Source organism: Anomalospiza imberbis, chromosome 6 (assembly GCF_031753505.1).
Source record: "Anomalospiza imberbis isolate Cuckoo-Finch-1a 21T00152 chromosome 6, ASM3175350v1, whole genome shotgun sequence".
Classification (NCBI taxonomy): Eukaryota; Metazoa; Chordata; class Aves; order Passeriformes; family Viduidae; genus Anomalospiza; species Anomalospiza imberbis.
In genome coordinates this window covers 5,510,234-5,531,041 of record NC_089686.1, presented here as the reverse complement: position 1 = coordinate 5,531,041, position 20,808 = coordinate 5,510,234, and the positions used below count along the sequence as shown (strand labels likewise).

At 45.3% G+C, this 20,808-nt stretch overlaps 1 protein-coding gene across 1 annotated transcript; it reads left to right on the top strand.

Annotated features, from left to right (window-relative positions):
- Window positions 1-1,655: 1,655 nt before the first annotated feature.
- On the top strand, window positions 1,656-19,991 carry DHRS7 (dehydrogenase/reductase 7). The gene is made up of 7 exons (XM_068192136.1): window positions 1,656-1,814; window positions 6,493-6,645; window positions 12,203-12,309; window positions 12,618-12,857; window positions 17,653-17,775; window positions 19,206-19,421; window positions 19,779-19,991. The coding sequence occupies exons 1-7, from the start codon at window positions 1,679-1,681 to the stop codon at window positions 19,812-19,814; spliced, it is 1,011 nt and encodes a 336-aa protein (XP_068048237.1). The 5' UTR covers window positions 1,656-1,678; the 3' UTR covers window positions 19,815-19,991.
- The last annotated feature ends 817 nt before the right edge of the window (window positions 19,992-20,808 follow it).

Genomic DNA, 20,808 nt, shown 5'->3' with positions numbered 1-20,808 from the left:
TTCATAACCTTCAGAGGCCTGTTTCTGTTCTGAACTACCACAACCATTTAATTTACAATTATTAGTTTGGACATGGTTGATGACTGGGGCTATTTACAGAAACAAAGTATGTTGATGGTGCATTTTTATTTTCTGTCACCTTCCCCTTGTCATATGGATTAGGTTTGGACTGATTTGCTGAAAAATCAGTAAGAGCCCAAAGGTTCAAAGGTAGACCATGGCCGTGTTTTGCCTCCAAAAGCTGTAATGCAAATTTTATGGTAATTCAGGAGGTGATTCATGAATTCTTTGCTCACTGGTGGAGCTGGAACAGACCGAGCATCTGTGTGTGGTAAAGAGCCACCCTGTGCTGCATCTGCTGACAGATCAGGGGCCTGAGCCTGTGAGATTTTGGGAACAGGATGTATGTCCTGTCCTACATAAGCTTTGCATGCATTTGTGTCATATCTGGTGAGGAGCCAGGAATTACTGTGGGTTACGCTTTTCATGGAATCACAGAACAGTTTGGGTTGAAAGAGACCTCAAAGATAATCTTGTTCCAACCCTGCTGCCGTGGGCAGGGACAGCTTCCACTAGGCCAGGTTGCTCCAAGCCCCATCCAACCTGGCCTGGAACACCGCCAGGCACGGGGAAGACACAGCTGCTCTGGACAACCTGTGCCAGGGCTTCAGCACCCTCACAGGGAAGAATTTCTTCCTAATACCAAATCCAAACCTACCCTCCTTTAGCTTAAGGCCATTCCTTCTTGTCCTATCACCGTATGCCCTTGTAAAAAGTCTCTATCCAGCCTCTTTTTGGTATCTATACCTCCTCTTGTGAAATACTTTGGTACATCAAAGGAGTAAGAACAGAGCTTTTCACCTCTGCACATAAGCACTAACAAATCTGTCATTAAGAACTGTAGATGAGTGAAGTGATGACCAGAAATGCTGCAGTCGCTGGTGTTTTTAGTACTTGAGGGTATCCACCACCATGAATTTTGGAGCCCAAGGTCTGAAACACTGGCCCAAGTGGGCACGTGTGAGAGCTGGGCTCGCATTCACAGGTGGGGAAGCAGGAGGCATGTCCAAGGGCAGCGTTCCTGCAGGAACCTGGCTGGGAAAGGATGTGACCTGTCTCAGGGGCCGGGGGTGGCTGCGGCTGGGCTGGCAGCCCTCGGAGAGCTCCAGAGGGGAAAGGAATCGCCGGTGTCTCGTAGGGACAGCCACGAAGCTCTCCGGGAAAACGGGCACTGGTTTTTGTTCTCTGAGCAATGTTTGGTCTCCGCACACCGAAGCCAAGCCCTGGATGCGCTCCCGCTGCCCGGGACGTGCGGTGGGCAGCGCTCTCAGCAGCGGGGAAAGGCCGGGCAGCCCTGGCTGCCCTGGGGGCACGGCGAGGAGGGGAAACAAAAGCTCTCCGCTCCCAGAAACCGACCTTGACCCCCGGCGGCACGCTGGGCCTCTGCCCCGCAGACCCCGCGCTTATCGCCGCAGCCTTGGGCGCCGCGGGGCCGGGCGGGGAGCGCCTCCCGCCGCGGGGGGAGCGCGGCCGAGCGGAGCGGCGGGGAAGGGAGGGGACGCGGGTGCAAGGGAAGGCCGGCGGGAGGGAGGCGGGGAGGAGGCCGGCGCTGGCGGCGGGCAGCGGGGGCGGCTCCCGATAAAGGGGCGCCGTGCGGGTGGGTGGCGGTGCGGTGGCGATGGCGTGGGGGTGCGCGCTGTGCCTGGCGCTGGCGGGAGGGGCCCTCCTGGCGCTGCTGGTGCAGCTGCTGCGCTGGCTGAGGGCCGACGGGGACCTCACGCTGCTCTGGGCCGAGAGGTGGGGGAAGAAGCCAGGTAATGCCGCCCGCCAGCAGCCCCGGCAGGGGACCGCGGGGGCGCCGGGGGCGGGCGCGGCGCGCTCGGTAAAGGGGGTGGCGGGGAGCACGGAGGTGCTGGTGGCACCAGCTGGCCCGTGGGGTTGTCCATAAACAAACCCCAAAAGTGTAATTTATCTGCCCTTTACCCGGATAAGGCGCGTGGTGCCCCTCGTGCTGGCAAAGCAGCTCCCAAAAAGCCACTTCGGGGCAGCCGCCACCTCCCGCGGGTCTGTGCCGAGGGCTGGCTCCTTTGGGCCAGGACTGTTTGTTTTGCAGAGTTTCTGGGCAAGTTCCCGGTCCTGGCAGGGCCCCGCGGAGCTGCTGAGCACAGGGCACAGTGTGGAAGGAAGGCTCGGGAAGGGGCTCGGGTGCCTGGCCCGTGTGGCCGGGACGAGTGGCTTTGGGACCTGTTCAGCTGCTGCTCCAGCCTGTTCTGCGATCTCAGAGCAGATACTGCGTTCACAGGGCTGTCGAGAGTGTTTACGGTGAAGTAAACATGAGTATTATTAATGCTGGGGCTAACAGGATTTCCTGTTCCGTGGATTGTGTTCTGAACGGCTCCAGGGAGCAGCCCCGGCCCACGATGCTGTTAGGGACTGTCACTGCATCTCTGTAAGGTGCTGCCTTGGTCCCCTGGGGGACAAAAGTTCCATTAAACACTGTCAGACAGGCACTTGCTCGTGTTGAACTGTCTATTCTGCGATTCTCCCTATTTCTGGACAAAGATCTTTAGAAATCATCGGTTTTGTTTGCTTAATAGAGGCTTTTGGTCAGAAAAGGCCAAATTTGTGAGTATCCCCCCCCTTAGCTGAGCCTGCTGGGGTGATTTGTGGCTGCTGTGAGCTCCTGGATGCGGGTGCTTTAGGTGGAAGTGGAGACTGGGGACAGAAGGTGGGATGAGAGACACTGTAGCATACCCCATGTGGGAATTGAAATGGGCTGTTGGGTTGAGATAGGGAGAATGGACTGTACGGAATGAAGGTGGGCCAGGAGTGGTGGAGTGAAGGTTTGAGCCTGGGACCATGATTCCTTAGGGGATGGTGGTGCAGGTGAAGTTTGGTGTGAGGAACAGCTGGAGAGAAGAGTAGGGCAAACTTGAGACATCCTTGTCTCCTGCTCTCAGCAGAAGCTTCCTGCAAATGTGCATCCTTTTCTGTTCTCCATTAGATGGACTAGCACAAGTAATAAAGGTCTAAAAAATACTGCATTTAAATCAGTGTGAACTATCTCTTATAGCTGTTTGAGTACTCAGCCCAAAGCTTTGTTTGAACTCCATCAGAATGGTCCCTTGCTGTAAGAAAACTGCAAAAAATCTTAGTGTATGGACTTTGTAAAGAGCATGGAAGGAATCAGGGCAGAGAAGTGAGAAATCTTGACTAATACAAACAGAATTGAAGTTTTATCCCGAGGGATCTATGTGCAATATGCATCAAGATGTAGGAGCTCTCTTGGGTAGACAAAGTGTTATTTGAATGTAGTCTTCAGAATTATTGAAGGCCTAGAAACCCTTTAAGTAGTCTAAAAATTCACATGCAAAGACCAGTGTAGTGGAATTTTATGATGGGGTTGTTTTAACATGTAATACAAGAAGAATCAGGCAAAAATCTGTCAGCATAAGAGGTCAGCTGTGTTTTGGCCACCTCCCCTTTCCCCCCAGCCTCTGTGCTTGTAATTAAGTAAAATCTATAACTGAAATGGTACCATTTAGCAAACCAGGTAGGAAAACAGAAGGGACAAACACTAGAAAAGATGTTTCATTAAATAACTTCTCCCTTTTCCTTCTCTCTGTATTGTGCATGTAATGTAGGGTGCCTAGGTAAATAATGTGTGGCTCTCTTGATTTTTAATTAAAGGTGTTGTTAGAGCTATCACTCTGGCAGTCATTATATTGTGTCATCATTTCTACAACATTATTATGGGTGTTGAAGTTTTTGGAGATGAAGGTATTTAGCAGAAAGTGGACTGATCTCCTGTGCTTCTTGTGCTATGAGCTATAATTACAAAGAAAGGCCTTAATATATGTAAGCTTTGGTCCAATTCAGTGATTCAGTTCTATAGGGAAATTTGACTTTTGGATTTATTCATTGGCAGGTGCTGGATTGCTTCCCATCCTTTGAATATGTGTGTGGTCAGGACAGAAGGATATTTGGGTGCTGGATGCCTTTCCTTCTGTTTTGTGTTTTTCTGAGTGCATAGAAATCATCCTAAACCTTGTGCTTTTCACAGGCAGCTTAATATTATCAGGCTAAGGAGGAACCTTCCATGTATGAAATCCCTGCTCTTAAATTCAGGAATAATAGTATGATTCTTTAGGGCTCTGGAGTAGATGTTCTGTTTTAAACTTCCCCACTTCTAATATTTTTTCTGAAGGAAAGGACTTAGCAACTTTGTGCTATAAGAGCTATAAAATGTTGGAAAAAAACTCTAAGCATAACTACAAAACAACTTTTTGGGTTACTTGCAGTGCTAGTCAGCTTCTCATTTTTCATGCCTTGTAGCACAGTAGTTAATAGTTAGTAATGGCATAACCTACTTTTATTTCTTCATTTGGCATGGTTAATTTTTAAACTTATTTCCAGCAACAACAGGACATTTATTCTGGAGCAAAGTTGATGGTTTGGTTCTTGTTCTGCACCAGCATTTGAAGTTTCTCATTGTGTTAACTCTCAGTAGCTCAGTGCTTGGTAATGATCAGCTCTGGGGAATAGGTGGGAAAACTCTCCTTATCTCAGTTAATTATTCTGTTCACAGAACAAGACCCTGAATAACTGCTGAGAAGCTGCCCAAGACAGGTTGGAAACAGGGAAACTAAGTGGTAGGAGGAAGTGGATTTTTTTCAGTAGCAAGAGGAATGAGTGTGGTAAGCAGGGTTGAAATTTTGTCCATGTGTTGTTTTGTTCGTGTAGTGTTTGTCTGCTCAAGTTTTCTGCAGGAAAAAATGTAGTAGGAGAGGCAAACTCCCATGTTTATTGTGTTTAGTTCAAGAAATTGGGAATCTGTTAGAATAAAACTGTAGGGAAAGGGTGTAAATAAGCTTTACAGACAGCAGCCGTTTGTTCTAATGATGAGCACAGTGGATATTTCTACAACTTCAGCAGCATCTCGTTCCACCTCCCTAGTTCATAACCTTAGAATACATCTATCCTTTGGGAAGTGACTCCTGTTGCTGTTGTTAGTGTTTTTAGAAACAAGAAACTCCAAACAATCCCAAACCACAAAAGCCTGGGTTTAGGAGGGATTTTTTTGGGCTGAAATGCAGTCAGCTTAAGAAAAGACAAATAATACTTACTGCCAGCCCCACAAAGTCAAGCTGAGCTCTGAGTCAGTCTTGAGTGCTCACTGCCTTTGTCTGAAGGGTGAGCGGTTTTGGTGCTGGCCTCTTTGTGGGATTTGTGCCATTAAGACTCCAAAAGTAGAAATTTGAAACACAGTGTGTTGTAGAGAGAACCAGGAACTGATTACTGGAAAGAGCAGGAAGTAAAAGCAGTCTTGGTCACAGTGGAAAAGGAGTATTTTTTCCTAAATTAAATTAGTGGTTAAATTTCAGTGAGCTGAAAAATTCTACTCGGAGCCTTTTCAGAATGGAACTGGCTCTAAGTCTCAGGAACTGCATTTGGCTCTGATGTTTGAATTATGCCATGAAGTCTTCCGTGGTTGGCTAGATGTTGGAATGCACAAACTTGAGAAACAGAGGGAAGAGCTCCTGTCAGCAGTGCTCTGGGCGAGTCAGATTTTCCCCAGGACTGATATTCTCTATAGCTGATCTTGAGGAACACAGACACGTGTCAGGCAATGATTCCTTCTGGAAAGTGCTCTGATATTTGTGATCTTTCACCCCTAAATCATGTTCTGGAATTAACTGAGTGATTTTTCAGCCATCTGATGATTTTGGATATATGTGTGGAAAGCTGAGGCTTTTCCCAGTGCCCAGGTGTACGTACCATGGAGTGGGAATGATTGTAGACAAGTGGGAACAGGCATTATCAGCAGAGGAGTAAATGGAGCAAGATGCTCTTAATTTTACTACATGTTAAAAAAGCGTGTCAGGGCAGGAGCTGGGGAATCCACATGTGAATTTACACCTTGGGAACTCTGTGTACTGTGCCCTGGCTAGTGCAGGAGCCAACTTGCATCAGATGCTAAACAAAGTGAAGGAAAACCCATTTGGGTTTTTGTGATTAGCTGTCTTTCTGTTCGGAGAATTTTACTCAGCCAGCAATTACTCTGGAGCATTTTTTGGGATGAAACATTATTTGGAAAGACTTGCTTAGGCTTTGGTTGTATTTGCAATACAGTAACTGTTTCCTGTCAATTCCAAGAATTCTCTTCCCCCTTTTCCTCTGAAACTGTTTTTGATGAGGTTAGTGGAATTGTTATGTGTGGATGGCCTGCAGAAATGCAATCAGATTTCTTCCATCAGGTAAATAACCCGTGTTTATTCAGATTAGCCTTGGTACAAAGTTCAAATGGCAATAGAACAACTATGAACAATTTCACAAATGCATGTGACTAAAAAATAAAGAAGTCAGGATTTTGTAATACCCCCAAAATGAGCATATTTCTTAAAAACAGCGCCAGATTACACCCCTGCAGTGAGTTAGATGCTTATCCTAGCATTGGCAATGTGTGAACTGCTGTCTTGATTCTTTTGATAGAACGTGAACTGCGTGGCAAGGTTGTCTGGGTGACAGGAGCCTCAAGTGGCATCGGAGAAGAATTGTCTTACCAGCTGGCAAAGCTGGGAGCCTTGCTTGCCATCTCTGCCAGAAGGGAGGATGAGCTGCAGAGAGTGAAAAAGAAATGCCTTCGTAAGTACAACTTAGCTCTTCATGCAAGCAGTTCCACCCTGGCTGGGCTGGGATTGCCAGAGGAACACTAACCCACATATCGTCAGAATAAATTTAATGATGAAAGTCAACTTTATACAGAGCTGGAATCTTCTTTTTGTGAGTGAGAAGCCTTTGTATAGACATGCATTTCAACTTCCTCCATAAGCCACTGTTACCTAAAACCCTCAATCTCATCAGTTGCAAGTGCTCTTGTAAGATACTGGATTAAGAAATGGAATAAATACTGTGGGGAATGGAGGAAACAATCCCGGGGGTATTATCCTGTAAAGAACCAAATCATGTAGCTGCTTGCTGCAAAGAAATATTCTTTCTTCAGGTTTGTGCACATTACAGGCAGAGAGGAAACTGACTTTGCTCTTTGGAAAATGGACTACATCAGAAAAAGTTGTACTAAGAATGTAGAAGAAGGGGAATCTCCTGTAATCAAGAGGAAAAAATATGAAGCAAAAATTTAAACTATTCCAGTTAGCTTTCATATGCCTGATGACTCAGTGGTCTGGCTTCATTCCTCTTGTTTCTCTTTTTCCCTCCTGTTTTCCGGCTTGGCAGCAAGAGGAATAGGCAGTTAATTCTCACTGATAGATAGAGAGTTTGAACATGATTAACATTATGCATTTTTTCAGACTATTTATCCTCTGTAGCTCAGGATGGAGTATTTTATGTGGAATGTGTTATCACACCAAGAGTTCAGTCTTAGTAATGTTGACAGAATGTCCACAGTCTACTTGGAATGTGTGCTAGGGAATAATCAGATGTTTTTCTTGGATTAGCACCTAGACATGTCTAGAAAGCTGAAAGTTGCAGCAGCCTACTCAGAAAAGCTTTCAAGGAACTTTCAAAAATGCACAACTCCTTTTATCCTGGTTTTACTTTTTGAGGGCTCCAAAAAGCAGCCACCTAAAGAGTTTGATATTTAAAAAGAGGCAGGGGACATGTGATGACAGTGTGGTGAAGTGGCAATTGTGACAAAATCCCAGTGCTGTGTGATGCAATGGTCAGCAGAAGTCTGCAACATTATTTGTGTCCTTGGCTGTTTGTTGTGATTGCAAAATTGATAACACGAGACAGGCTGGCAGCGGCTGCAGTCCTGGAGAGGAATTTTCAGGAAATATGTGTGGGATGTGCTGAGGAATATTCAGAAATATTATTTCAAGTAATGTGCACCAAGAGCATTGATTTATATGAGATGATTTCTGCCTCTGCCAACTTTCAGTGGCCCTGTGAAGGTCTGAGCTGTGCCATACACATCCTTGGAAGCCTTATGTGGCACTGTGCTTTGAAATGTTTGCTGCTGAACTTTGCTTTAACTGAAGGACTGGTTAGTAGGAATACTGGAAACTCTTCAGCAACACAGAAACATAACCAGGGCAGGCAGTGACAGGACAAAGGGGAATGGCTTTAAACTGACAGAAACCAGGTTTGGATTAGATATTTGGAAGAAATTCTTGCTTTTGAGGCTGGTGAGGCCCTGGGACAGGTTACCCAGAGTAGCTGTGGCTGTCCCATCCCTGGAAGTGTCCAAGGCCAGGAGGGATGAGTCTTTGAGCAAGCTGGTCTAGTGGAAGGTGTCCCTCTCCATGGCAGGGGTTTAGAATGAGGTGACAATTAAAGTCCCTTCCAATCTAAACTATTCTATGATAGTTCATGTTTTCTACAGCCAGCTTCTAAGTAGGGGAAGGTAGTAATTGGACCCACTTCCATTCTTATCCTTTGCTTCTCAAGGTTGTATAAATCCAGCTTCCACCCCCTTCCTTAACTGTTATGTGTGCCAGCCTCCCCAACCAACTTAGTGGCCCTAGGCTTCACTATCTCCAGTTTATTAGTATTTGTTTTGAGCTAGGGGGTCCAAAATCAGACATAGTGCTCTAGGTGCAGTCTTAGAATGCTGTGTAGAAGCTCTCAAACATCACATTCCCTCAGTGTGCTTTTATTAGTGCAGCCCATTAGCATTTGTCATTGCCAGAGCCAGCTGCTGGCTTGCACTCAGCTTGCTGCTGTCCTTCCATCAGGACCCAGGTCCTGTTTGGAGATCTGACCCTCTGGATGTTGGCCTGCAGTACTGCAGAACAACATCCTATCCCAGGTGTGAAAAATCTGCATTTCAATTTATTGAGTTAATGTGGTTTGTCAGACTATTCTTAGAACTTGTTAGGGTGCCTCTGCATGGCAGTCCAGCCCTGCAGTAGGACTGCTCCTCTGAACTTGATGTTAAATCAAAATTTTATGAAAATCTGTGGTTTTTTTCCCATCATCTGGGTCATTAACAAAAATATTCAAAGATATTGATTATGGAGGGATGCTACAGCTGATCACAAAAAGCAATTGAGTTGGTCAGGCCATACTGAATCCATGGTGGCTTTTCCCACACACTTTCTTGTACCTTCACTTACTTGGAAATTGCTTTCAGGAGGAATTGCCACATAATTTTCCAAAAGACTGAGGTTAGGCTTTGTGACATTTGTTTTCTTGCTGCCCCTGGGGAACTACTCAATTCAGAAGAAAATTCCAAAAAGGAGTGACATTGGTCAGCTCTTGTAAATCACAGATGCAGATTTTGGCCTGCTTGTAAGTGCATTTTGTCCCTAATTTGTCTGACTCTGGTAGTGTTTCCTTCCCCAGACTGTAGCTTCAGGAGTGTGGGAGACCTGAGAGGAGATCTTGCCAGAGAAGACTGGGGCAAAGAAGGCATTAAATACCTCAGGTTTTTCTGTGCATTTCATCATTTCTTCCTCACCATCCCTGTCCAGCAGTGAGCTCACTGTGTCTTTGGCCTCCCTTTTGTTGCTGCTGGACTTGTGAAGCTTTTGCTGCCTTTCACATTCCTCAACTCCAGTGAAAATTTCAGTTTCAACTCCACCTGGACGTTGATCTTCCTGATTCCATCCCTGCACGCTTGTCCACGTGCTTCCTGTGTGGCCTGTGCCTGCTTCCACCTGCACGTTTTCTCTTGGCAGCTGAGTTCAAGACTTTCCTGTAGGGTTTGAGTAGCACGGGGTGGATGAAGTCTGAGCAGCAATGTGCAACATCTGTGTGAATTTGGCTGATTTATGGGGCATGATTTGAGCTCATGTGCTGCAACACGCCTGCTGTAGAGGTTGAGCACAGCAGCAACTGAGCTGTGTCAGAAACAAGCACATATATCTTGTTCAAAGTTTAGTGACACCACCCTGTGGTACAGGTTTGTGCATTCTACACTGCTCAAAAGCTGAGGGAGAGAGAGAGGGAGAGGTAATCTCTGTTGAGTCATGCACATGCCAACTCAACACTTCACTGCACTTGGGCAGGAGGGAGAGAAAACAACTTGTGTAACTCACTCAGCTCCTGCAAGAGGCTTCTCTATTTCCCCCAACCACTCTTTCTCTTTCTTTTCTCAGAAATGTTGGAGGCCTTTTTCTCTCAAAAACCCTAATAAGAAAAAAAATAAAGTAGGGGGGGATGTTTCTCAGTTTGGCAAAGGTCAAATATGATTTAATTATGGATAGGCCAAATGAGCGACAGGCAATCTCTAAGTTCAAAAATTATACAGTAATTGAGGTTGAAATGGACCCCAGGAGGTCATGCTGATCAGCCTCTGCTGAAAGCTCGACCTCCGTTGAAGGGCATTTATACAGGGGAAAAATAAAAGAAAGAAGAGGAAATGCAGAAGAGCTGGAAAATACTACTCTGAGCTCTGGTGTTTATCATGTCATGAGAAACTGCTGCCTGGGATTAACATGTATTGAAAAGAGTTGTTGATCTGAAACCCAAAGAGTGAACTTTAAACTAAGGTCTCCCTCTTGGGACCAAGTGTTTTTTCTGGATATCATAATTGTTCCCTTAAAAAGCTCACTTAGGTGGCAGGCAAAAGGGGCAGTGGATTCTTAGGGTTTGTTGGTAAAAGCAATGAGGAGCACCATTCTGGCAGTGCATAAATTGGGACCTAGATGTGCCTCCTACACCAGGCACAGTGCTGGTCATCAGCCAGAAAAACAGTGGGCTAGTGAATGGCAGAAGGAGTTTAGAAAAGGGTAACAGGAGTGCTTGGTTTTTTGTAAAAGCTGTCTGAGGAGTGCCTGAAGTAAGGACCCTCACCCTAGGAAAGAGCTAAGGAAGCTGCTGGAGACACACATTTTGAATGTGGAAATTCTGTATCAGGATTCTGGCTTAAAATTTCTTGATGACAGACGTTTCATACATCTTATAAAAGAGCACTTCCTTCCTTACAGCAGCCTGTGTCTCTGGCTCTGCTCTCTCCTTTCTGCCCTGTGTAGCTTTCACGGCTGGGCTGACCCTGTGGTCTTGTTAACCCATGGCAGAGACATCCACACCCCAACAGGTATCAGCTGTGCAAATCTGCCTCAGGCAGCATGAGGTAGAGGTGTGTCCCTGAGAGGGCAGCTTAATCTACATTTTACTGCTGTATTGCTAGAAGAAATGGAGGAGAAAAATGAACATGGAGGGGTTGGAGGGAGCAATAAATGGAAATACTACTAGCATGAAACCAGACTGTTTGGTTTATTATTTATTTATTTAACCAGGGGCTTAAATACTAATGACCTTTGAACAGAGGCAGCTTGTGGGTTGAAGTAGCCTCTTGATTTCTGTATCACTGTTAAGACAAAGTTCAAATTGCTCTATATTTGAAAGAAGTAGTAATTAAAAAGTCTAGGGCTTTCTGAAGAGGGCAGCTGCTTAAGGGGGAGCAACCAAACCTAGATGTGGCTAGCAATTGATTCAGGGAAAACATAGCACTAACAAACTAATAGAAATCATGTAAAAATTCTTGTTAGATGTAGTTTAAAAAGAGCTTGAAATGATGAAGATTTTGTTTTTGTGAGTCATCTGCCCCAAAACCCCAGGGTAACAAATCATTGCTCAAGGAATGCCTTCTATGGAAAAGGTCAGCTGTTCTGAAGAGACAGCGGGGGGGGGAAAACGTGACAAAAAGGCTGGAACTTGATGGCAGCTGACTTTTATTTCAGGGCATGGATATGTTAAAAGTTGTCAGTTAAACAAAAATCTTTTACCTCCTCCCAAAAAACCCCAATAATTCAGCTTCTATGGACTTTGCCTCATAGCTGCTCAGGTATGTATGTTGTGTTTGGGGTGTGAATTGTACGAGTCCTGTTGTCAGGAATAAACATGCTTGACCTGCTGACATCCAAACTAAGTGTCAGGGCTCCCAATGTGCTTCTGAATCCCTCAGTGAAAAGTTTCAGTTGGATTTTACTCCAAGCTATTGCAATTGATTTGGAGAAGTGAAACTTCTGGATTGTGCTACAAAGCCTGTTTTATAAAGTCAGGCTTTTCACATACAAAAACATAGTGAGAAAAACACTTGGTAGGAACAGATTAAAAATAGATTTTGTGTGGGGGTCAAAATGAAAACAAAGCAAGCATTTTATTTCCAACTTGATGTTATGGTTTCTTGATGTCTTCTTTGTGAAAATGTGGTGTTTAAAAGAATGTTATGTTTCCCACAGTTCTGACGTTGGGAATCTTATCAGCTCCCATTCCCTTTATGGTTGTTTTTTAGAGATTAGCAGCCTGGGTGAAAATGATATCCTTGTTCTGCGTCTCGACTTGACTGACAGATCCTCTCACGAAGCTGCAACCAACAGTGTGCTCAAGCACTTTGGCAAGGTAAGATGTGCTTCTGGGGTTAACATTTTATTTCTTTGTCTCCCAGACCTGCATTTATGCTCACATTTCACTTTTATTTTGCTGTATGATAAATTCAGCATTGTCTAAATCTTCCTTCAGCTTCAGTGTTAAACTTGCCAAAAAGTACCTGCATTTTTATCCCTTCTGTTTCTTGCTACTGGTCTTCAGCAACAGACAAATAATCACTGATCTTTCCCAAGGACTAAACGCTCACTGAATTGCCTGAGGAAGCACAAATATTAAAGAAAATTGTGTTTGTATTAATTTATCTTCTTATCTTTCTGGAGATTGATGTTCTGGTCAACAATGGTGGGCGCTCACAACGCTCCTTGTTCGTGGACACCAACCTGGATGTCTACAATGCCATCATTGAGCTCAACTACCTGGGCACCATCTCACTGACAAAGTATGTCCTGAACCACATGATCCAGAGGAAGAAAGGGAAGATTGTCACTGTGAGCAGTGTGATGGGCATAATGGGAGCTCCTCTTGCCACCGGCTACTGTGCCAGCAAGCACGCTCTGCAGGTGAGTTACAGGCTGGAAGTTAATTAAGTTAATTAAGAGGACCAGTACCAGTGCTGTAGCAGAGGGCTTTGTTCTCTGCAGAAAACACAAGTCTCACCTGAAATTTCACATGGCATATGCAACATCCTCAGGTATTGAAAGTCTTTTAGAATTAATTTGCTCTGAAATGTGAAATAGCTCCCACTGTAGATTTTCTTTTTTTCCTGACTGGAATGCAAGTGCCAGCTTATTTGGTTCTAACCAGTACATGGTTAAATTCCAGTGTGAAACACAAAACCTCGGCCTCTGGCCTTCAGATGAGGGAATACCTCTATGAGAGCATTATTCTGTTGCATATAGAGCCCTAATGTTCTCAATTCATTTAGGGAGAGTCACTGGTGAGAGTTTTACCACTTCAGGAGATCTTTAGGAGAGTGAAGTGAGAACATTGAGTGGTAAGGCAGACTGCTCAGAGAAATGAGAATTCCTGGGAACAGCTGAACGACTCTTCCCAAGAGTTCTGGATCTTTCTGTGGTGTGAAGAGCTGGCAGCTCACAGTGCCATGAGAAGTTATCTTCTGCCTAACACTTAACACTCAACTTTGCCTGGAAGAAGTTTTTGAAAACATTGTCACTTGCATAGAAAAACGTAAAAGAGGAGTTCAGAAAAGTTTCTGCCTGTATCATTGGGGAATCTCTTGTTTAACTAGTAATTTTGTTTGGGCATATTTGTCTTTCACCACTGTTTGGCCTCCTGCTAATGTACATTTTGATCTCAGTAAAACAAACTTCTGCTGTGCTCAGTGATGGTTTAAAAACTGGCATCTTCTTACTCCCTGCTGCATTTCAGCACGTGAACAGAACAAACAACTGCTTAAGCCAAGGGATCAATATCTTTTGGACAATTTGACCAGCAACAACAAAAATTTAACAAGTGGCTGACACTGCAAAGCCTCTTGCAAAGATGAAGATGTAGAATATGGTGACAGATCTCTGCTAAAAAAAGTTTTCAGTCTGTGATGGGGAGAGATCTGCTGCTTTTCACTAGAGTGGCAATGCTGGAATTGTCCATTACAGGCCAGCTTTTGGGTTAAGCCTGGTAGATTAAAATTAGAAGAATGCAATGAGCAGAAGCCTGACTTCTCTTCATGCTCCTTTATTTATTAAATGTTCTTTCAGCTGAATTATCTCTGGGTGTGGTGCAGCTGGGCTAAGCATGGCTAATTAATTGCAGAGCACAAGGAATTCACATGTTGCTTTAAAAATACTCAGAATTCTCAATCTCATGTTAAGATTGAGAGCACAGACAAAGCTTTAAAAAGAGTTTACTAAAATGAATTAAAATAAGCTGACTGAACTGCTTCTATCTTTATTAGCTTCTACCTCTGCTCAATAACCAGGCCAGACTCCAAACCTCCTGCTTTGTTTCTTTCACAGTAAGTCTAGAAACACTAATTGCAGGTGTTGAAGCAGGACTTGCAATATTGATTTTGGAAATACTCTCCCTGAGAGTCTTTGATCAGTCTGGAGTTTGGGGGCTTGAAGCCCCCAAAAACTAGAAAAAACTTTTTTGAAATAACAAACTTCACCAGTGCAGTTCAGATAAAGGAATTCTGTAGGAATGGCAGCCCTCCTTAGCCCTGTAGCCCATTTCTGATGGTGACCAAAAAAGAAATAGAGACTAGAAGAGGGGAGGGGAAAAATAAGCCAAAGCAAAACGTGGAGCTTTTCCTGTTCAGGTTTCCCAGCATGTTTCCACCTGTCCTGTATTCTAAGATCTTCTTGAAGGTTGTGTTTTGGCCACCAGTTATTAAATATGTGAGCCCATCTGACATGGATTCATCTGTTGTGGTTTTTGGCTTCTTTTGGTGTTTGTTTTTTTTTTTTTTTTTTAATTCATGGCTTGGAGTCTATCACAACTGACACACTTAATGCTGCAACATTAATTACACCTCTTTTTGAAAAAGTCCTTCCTTTTGCTTAGTTCTGTTTGTTTTTGTTTTGTTTTTGGGTTTTTATTTTTTTAAGGTTTTTTTGTTTGTTTGTTTGGGTGTATTTTTGGGTTTTTAAAGATTCCTTTAAATGGCAGTTGTAGGAGGAAGGAAGGAATTCTGCCTGGAATTAGAATCTGTTCTTGAAACAGACATGCTTTGATTCATGCCAACTGGAATTCTTCATAACAATGTTCTACTGATGAAATTACCCTTTATTTCAGTGCTGGGAGTGCTGTAAGAGCATGAGTCAAGCCCACGGGAGTCTGCATCTGCCTGGTGCAGTTTCCCTCCTGGGGGGATGATGCTCATGGAGATCATGTGCCATTCACCTGGCTGTAATTCATCTATTTGGTGGCATGGATCAGGAATGGTGGCCTTCAAAATGTTCCTTCATCAGGAACTTGTCTAAGAAGCACATGGACTGAGCAGCAACAGCTCCTCTCTTTGTTCATTGTCTGGTCTTTAGTGGAAATTCTTCAGTCTGGGCTTGGTGGAAACACTCAGGTTCTTCCTTTTGCATTGGAGTTCCTTTACTGCTCCCAAATCTGGGTCTGTCCCTGCCTGAGGTTCAATAAGAGAAAGCACTTATTTTTCTTGCTGAGGAATTTAAAGCTTCTCTTCTGGGAGGAAGCAGAGGAATTTCATACCAGCTATCTTTGAATATCAAGGATAAGTGCTGGAATTAGAAAACATGTGCATACTGTACACAGAGCCTCCAGAGGGGACTGAGTCTGTGTGAGATTCTGCTTTTCAAGAGGCCCTTGGCACTGTGCATCAGCCAGGGTTTAGGGTGAGTGAGTGTCCTGGCCCTCCTGTGTTGCTGGTGAAGGCTGTGCCACTTTCCCTGGTGTAAAACTTTGGAGGTGCAACATGAGGGAAGGATGTGGGACAGCAGGATGGCTGCAGAGCAGGAACAGGAGCTCTGGCCACTTGCATTTTGTGTTTACAGGCTGTGCAGCCTTTAATGGAATCACCCTGGCTTTGACAGTGCCTGCTGCTGCTGTGTGGCTGCTCAGGTGCCCAGTTTTAGGTACAGCTTGGATCCCAGGAGCCTCTCAGCATCTGAGCAGGTGTAGGAGCTTTGTCAAAAGTGACTGAGCCGTGCTCTGGCTTCGCTTCCATCACAGCATTCCCAGACACACGGCCTTCCACCTCCCTGACTCCTGGACGTGTGCTCCCTTCAGGCAAAACGGGAGCCAGTTCTGTTCCTCGCCTCCAGTGGACAGGGAGTGGTGGCCAAGTGGGGTTTATGTGCCATTTTAGGGGTGATTTTATTTGCCTTTTAGGTGTGATTTTTTATCCTCAGCTGGACTGAGTCACCACCTTTGTGACAGCACTGCACAACCTGGGGGTTTGGGGCTTTTCTGAAAGAAGTGGGCTCAGGATCCCTCAAGGAGGGAAGGGGATGAGGAAAGTGCAGGTTGGGATGTGGCATTAGCCTGGAGTGCTGGATAAAGCACAGCTTTTGAACATGAGGGTGGAGGAGCCAGGGGAGGGCCTGGCTTTTTAAACCAAAACTGCTGGGTGTCAGGAGCAGATTCCCATCTGTCCAGGAGCAGATTTCTGGGCACATGAGTGTCCAATGTCAGAACTTAGCCCTCTCCAGGCTTTGCTCACATGCTGTGAAGATCCAGCCCCAGATCTGGGGCCTGCAGGTACTCACAACTTTAAATTCCTGCTCAGTGTTTTTAGGGAACTGAACTGCAAAGCCTGTATGGAATCCATAAATTGGAATTAGCCACAAGCAACTGGGAAATTGGAGCCCCTGTTCTTGGTCGGAGTGTGCTGCTCCTTGCTGAGCTTCAGTGGCTTGTCCCAGCTGCTGGTTCTGTGTCACCACAGGCCCTTGTCTGACTGGTTTTAGCCTGTGTTGCTGCTCAGGGAAGAGCTCTGAGCCAGCCACCCTCCTCCCAAGCTGGATGGGAGTAAAGTGATAAAATTTTACCACAGTGGGAGAAGTTTATCAGCCTGTGCTCACTCTGTGTCTCTTGTGACACAAAATTACATGTTGGAATGGATACAGGGGGCTGTTGGTAGCCAGGTCAAAGATAAGACAAGATGGGGCGTTGGCCAAATCATCCTCCAGAGTGCTTGACCAGCAGCTTTGGTGGAATGCACCCTTCTGAATTGTCCGTGTTTCTCATAAATAGTTGCTATCAAAAGGTGAATTTAGAAAGAAAACCTTGTATCCTCGTAGCTTAAAGAAAAGAAGTACTCGCAATTTTTTGTAATTTTGGTTTAACTTGGATACACTGGTAGCATATTCCCCAGCTGAAATAAGATTTATATCAATGTGGCTGACAATTTCAAACTCTATAGCAAATTCAGCGCTGCAAATTAACCCCCTGAAGTGTCAGGGTGCATTTTTGACTTTGCTATGCTGAAAATAGTCCTCCTTTTCTTACATAAGCCATTGCCACTGACTTCATAGAAACTGTGTAAACTCTTTACTGTAACCCTAAACAGCAATTGACCTGCAAAAGGTAATTTCCATGATATTGCAGTACTCAGGATTGGTGGCATTTCCACTGCCAAACAGTAAGGCTTGTCCTCAGTACAGGGACTGCAGAATCTGGCTGTAGTTTAGAGAAATTACTGTGTATTTGGTCAGATGAGGATGGATTCCTCACTGGTTTATATATCAATGTCTGTAACTGCAGATAAAATGCTAAATTAGCCATTGTTTGTGAAAAGTCAAAGAAAATAGAAGGAATTGCTTGTAGTGGAATCTTTACAGTATAAATTTGTATGAAAAGTTGTCATCAGCTAAACCTTGCAAAAAGCACAGGAAAGAAATATTTCACTATATTTTTGTCTTCTAGGGATTCTTTAATTCTCTGCGGACTGAGCTGACTGACTACCCTGAGATAAGCATTATCCAAATCTGCCCAGGGCCTGTACAGTCCCAGATCATCCAAAATGTCTTTACTGAGAATCTTGCAAAGGTAAGGACTCAATTCTGCTGTGACAAACCCAACTTCTGCTGTGGGGCCAGTTGGCCCTTTTGTGGTGTACTTTTGTCTGGTTTTGTCCTCCCTGCAAACACTAACCTCATCTTCTTACCAAGAAATGCACTGAGTGGTGCAGAACTGCATATACTCTTGTCATCTGTGGTGGTATCAAATGAAAATTGAGCTTGATAATTGCTATTCCTTCTCTCTTCCAACACAAACAACCCAAGTCTAGTAAAATGTACTGTACAGCCACTGTGCTGCAGTTTTGGGGGGGAAAGCCAGGATTTTCTGGCCACAGCTCTGCCTGGGGAGTGCTGTCCTTGCTGCACAGGTAGGGTTTTGTTTGGCCCGGTCACGCTGTGCCCTGGTGGGTGACGCTGCTGCTGGCACAGCCCCGGCTCAGCTGACACGAGCTGTGCATTCCTTTCCTGTTAGGGATTGTTCCAGGAGGAAAAGCAAAACCTTCCAACTGCACAATGGCTTTTAGTAAAGGCTGTCTGACAAAGCAGCTGGCAAAAATCGCTACTGTGATACATCAAACTGTAATCTGCCCTAAATTCAATCAATTTGAAGCTCAGGATGACCCACCAGTGAGGGGAGAGGGGGTTTCACATTGTTGAATCGAGTTTGTGTTGCAAAACTTCTGACTTGCATGAAAGAAAAGACGTACTTTTTGAACAATGGTGAAAGTTGCAAAACACATTCCTCAGATTTCAGTGTGGCAGAAGACCAGGGAGGAGGAGCAAATCTAGGCCAGAACTGCTTCTGCCCTGTGAAACAGAAGGACAGATTGCTAGAGTGGCCTGTTATTGCTGGAGTGAAATGTGCACGAGTTCACAGGGCTGTGGTTTATGTTCACTAAATGATACACAGTGACAAGACCTCAGGCTGATGTCCCTGCTCCAAAGCAGCTGGCTGCTTCTCTCTTGGTTGAGAAGGAGAGAAGTGGCAGGAATATTTAAGTTTATGGGGAATGTGACCTCACCTACTCACTTGGCTACTTGAGTAACTTGTAGTGTAGAATGGGGCAGGCACAGCTGGGAACTGGGGAGTTCCCATTCCTCAGAGCTGCAGATGGGGGAACTTGTTCCAACAATCCCCATGAAGTGGAAGCCTTCCTGCAGCAGGACAGAGATCCATTTTTTTTAGCCTTTGAAAGTTGGAGATCCATTTTTTTTAGCCTTTGATCCATCAATAGAGGCATTAATTAGAAGGGTTAAAATTTGAGCCAAAGGAAGGTGGAAAGTGTTCCTACACTGAAAATCAGAGCATAGTGACAGATGGGTTCCCCCGCCCCAGCCTCTGGGTGAGTTCTTGTGGGGAAACTGGGAGGAGTGTGTCTGTCACAGGGAGTGTGGCCCTTTTCCTCTGTCACTCCCAGGGATGGAGTTCTAACCCCTCCCTGCTCTGTGCTCCCCCAGTCCATCGAGAACAGCGGGGACCAGTCCCACAAGATGCCCACGGATCGCTGTGCCCGGCTCACCCTGGTGAGCGTGGCCAACGACGTGAAGGAGGCCTGGATCAGCGACCACCCCTACCTGGCCGTGTGCTACCTGTGGCAGTACGCGCCCACCTGGGCCTGGTGGCTCATGAACAGGATGGGCAAGAGGAGGATACAGAACTTCAAGAGTGGAATTGTGAGTGTGCAGCGTGTCCCCCTCTCCCCTGCTTGCTTGTCGCACTCTGCTGCTGTTCTCTTCTGCTGTGGGAATGCTGGGATTGCATTGCTCCTCAGTCACGCTTAGAGCCCTGATGTGCAGGGCAGTGTTCCATTCCTGCAGTGCTCCCTGGTAGATGCTATGTATTCTTTTTGTGCAAAAAAACCTCCCATCTTCAAGCACTGCAAGAACAGGAAATAAAAAAGTAAGGGTGGCACATGCAGCTTAAAACTTTAACTGCCCAGGGTCACAAGCTGCTTCAAAATAAGTCTTTCACTCACAGTGTTGTTTTAACACAGGGTGGGGAAATACTGATTTAATGTCTTCTCCCTCCAGGATGCTGATGCCTCTTATTCAAGAAAGAAGAAGTAAGGACAACCATGTAAGAAATCCTGCTGTACTTGTGCTAAGGCTGAGAAACTTTTCATATTGGGTGACTGCAAACAGCAGCTTTTTTTTGGTTTTGTTATGTCTTTGTCATTCTGTAAATTGACAGATCTACCGAGCTGATGACATACTGATGACTAAATAAAAATTTCTTTCTAAACACACCTGTTTCATGCCAAACTCCCACAGGCTGAATTTTTAAGCTTACAAGGACTGAAACACATGAGAGGGGGGATGCTGCTCTGACATGGGCAAATACCTGGTGAACAACCTAAAATGATAGACCCCAAGGATGCCGTTTCCTTCACTTTCATTCTTAATTATGTTGATTAACAAAACCCCACAAGAAGATGGGTATGGTATGGAGGGTAAGGGTGTCTGGTCTGTGCTTGGGATGTGTTCCTTGAGCAAAATGTGTGTTCAGGGCTAAATCCCTTCATTTCTGACACAACATCAGGACTTACTCTCTGGCCCCTTTCTCAGCTCTGCTGCCCTTACACTGCCCTGTGTGTGATCAACATAACAATCTAAAGCAAGGAGGTGTTGGGAAGAATTAAGTAAAGCTCTGCACACACCTGGTTAGAAAACAGAGCACTTCAGGGGTCTCATGGGATAACAATGGGTCCCAAGCTCAGTCCCACTGCTGAGAGCAGGATGCCATCAGTAATCCCAATAGCAGCCTGTGAACACAGACAAGGCCAGGGTTGAAGATGCTCCAATTCCTGAATGCCAGATAAATCAAAGAAATGCTCCAAACCAAACAGGCCATGCTTCAAGAGCACACAAACAAACCAGCTGAACAGGGGCACTCAGCTGCACCGATTTGTGAGACAGAACAAGAAGCTTTAGCTCCTGTTTCTGCCAAAAGCAGAATGCAGACAAGTTTAAGGTGAGGGCACCGTGACTCAGGGCTGTGAACACCCTGGGCTGTGCCAAGGGGCTCTGTGAGCAGTGAATGGGGGTGTGGGACCTGCTGCCT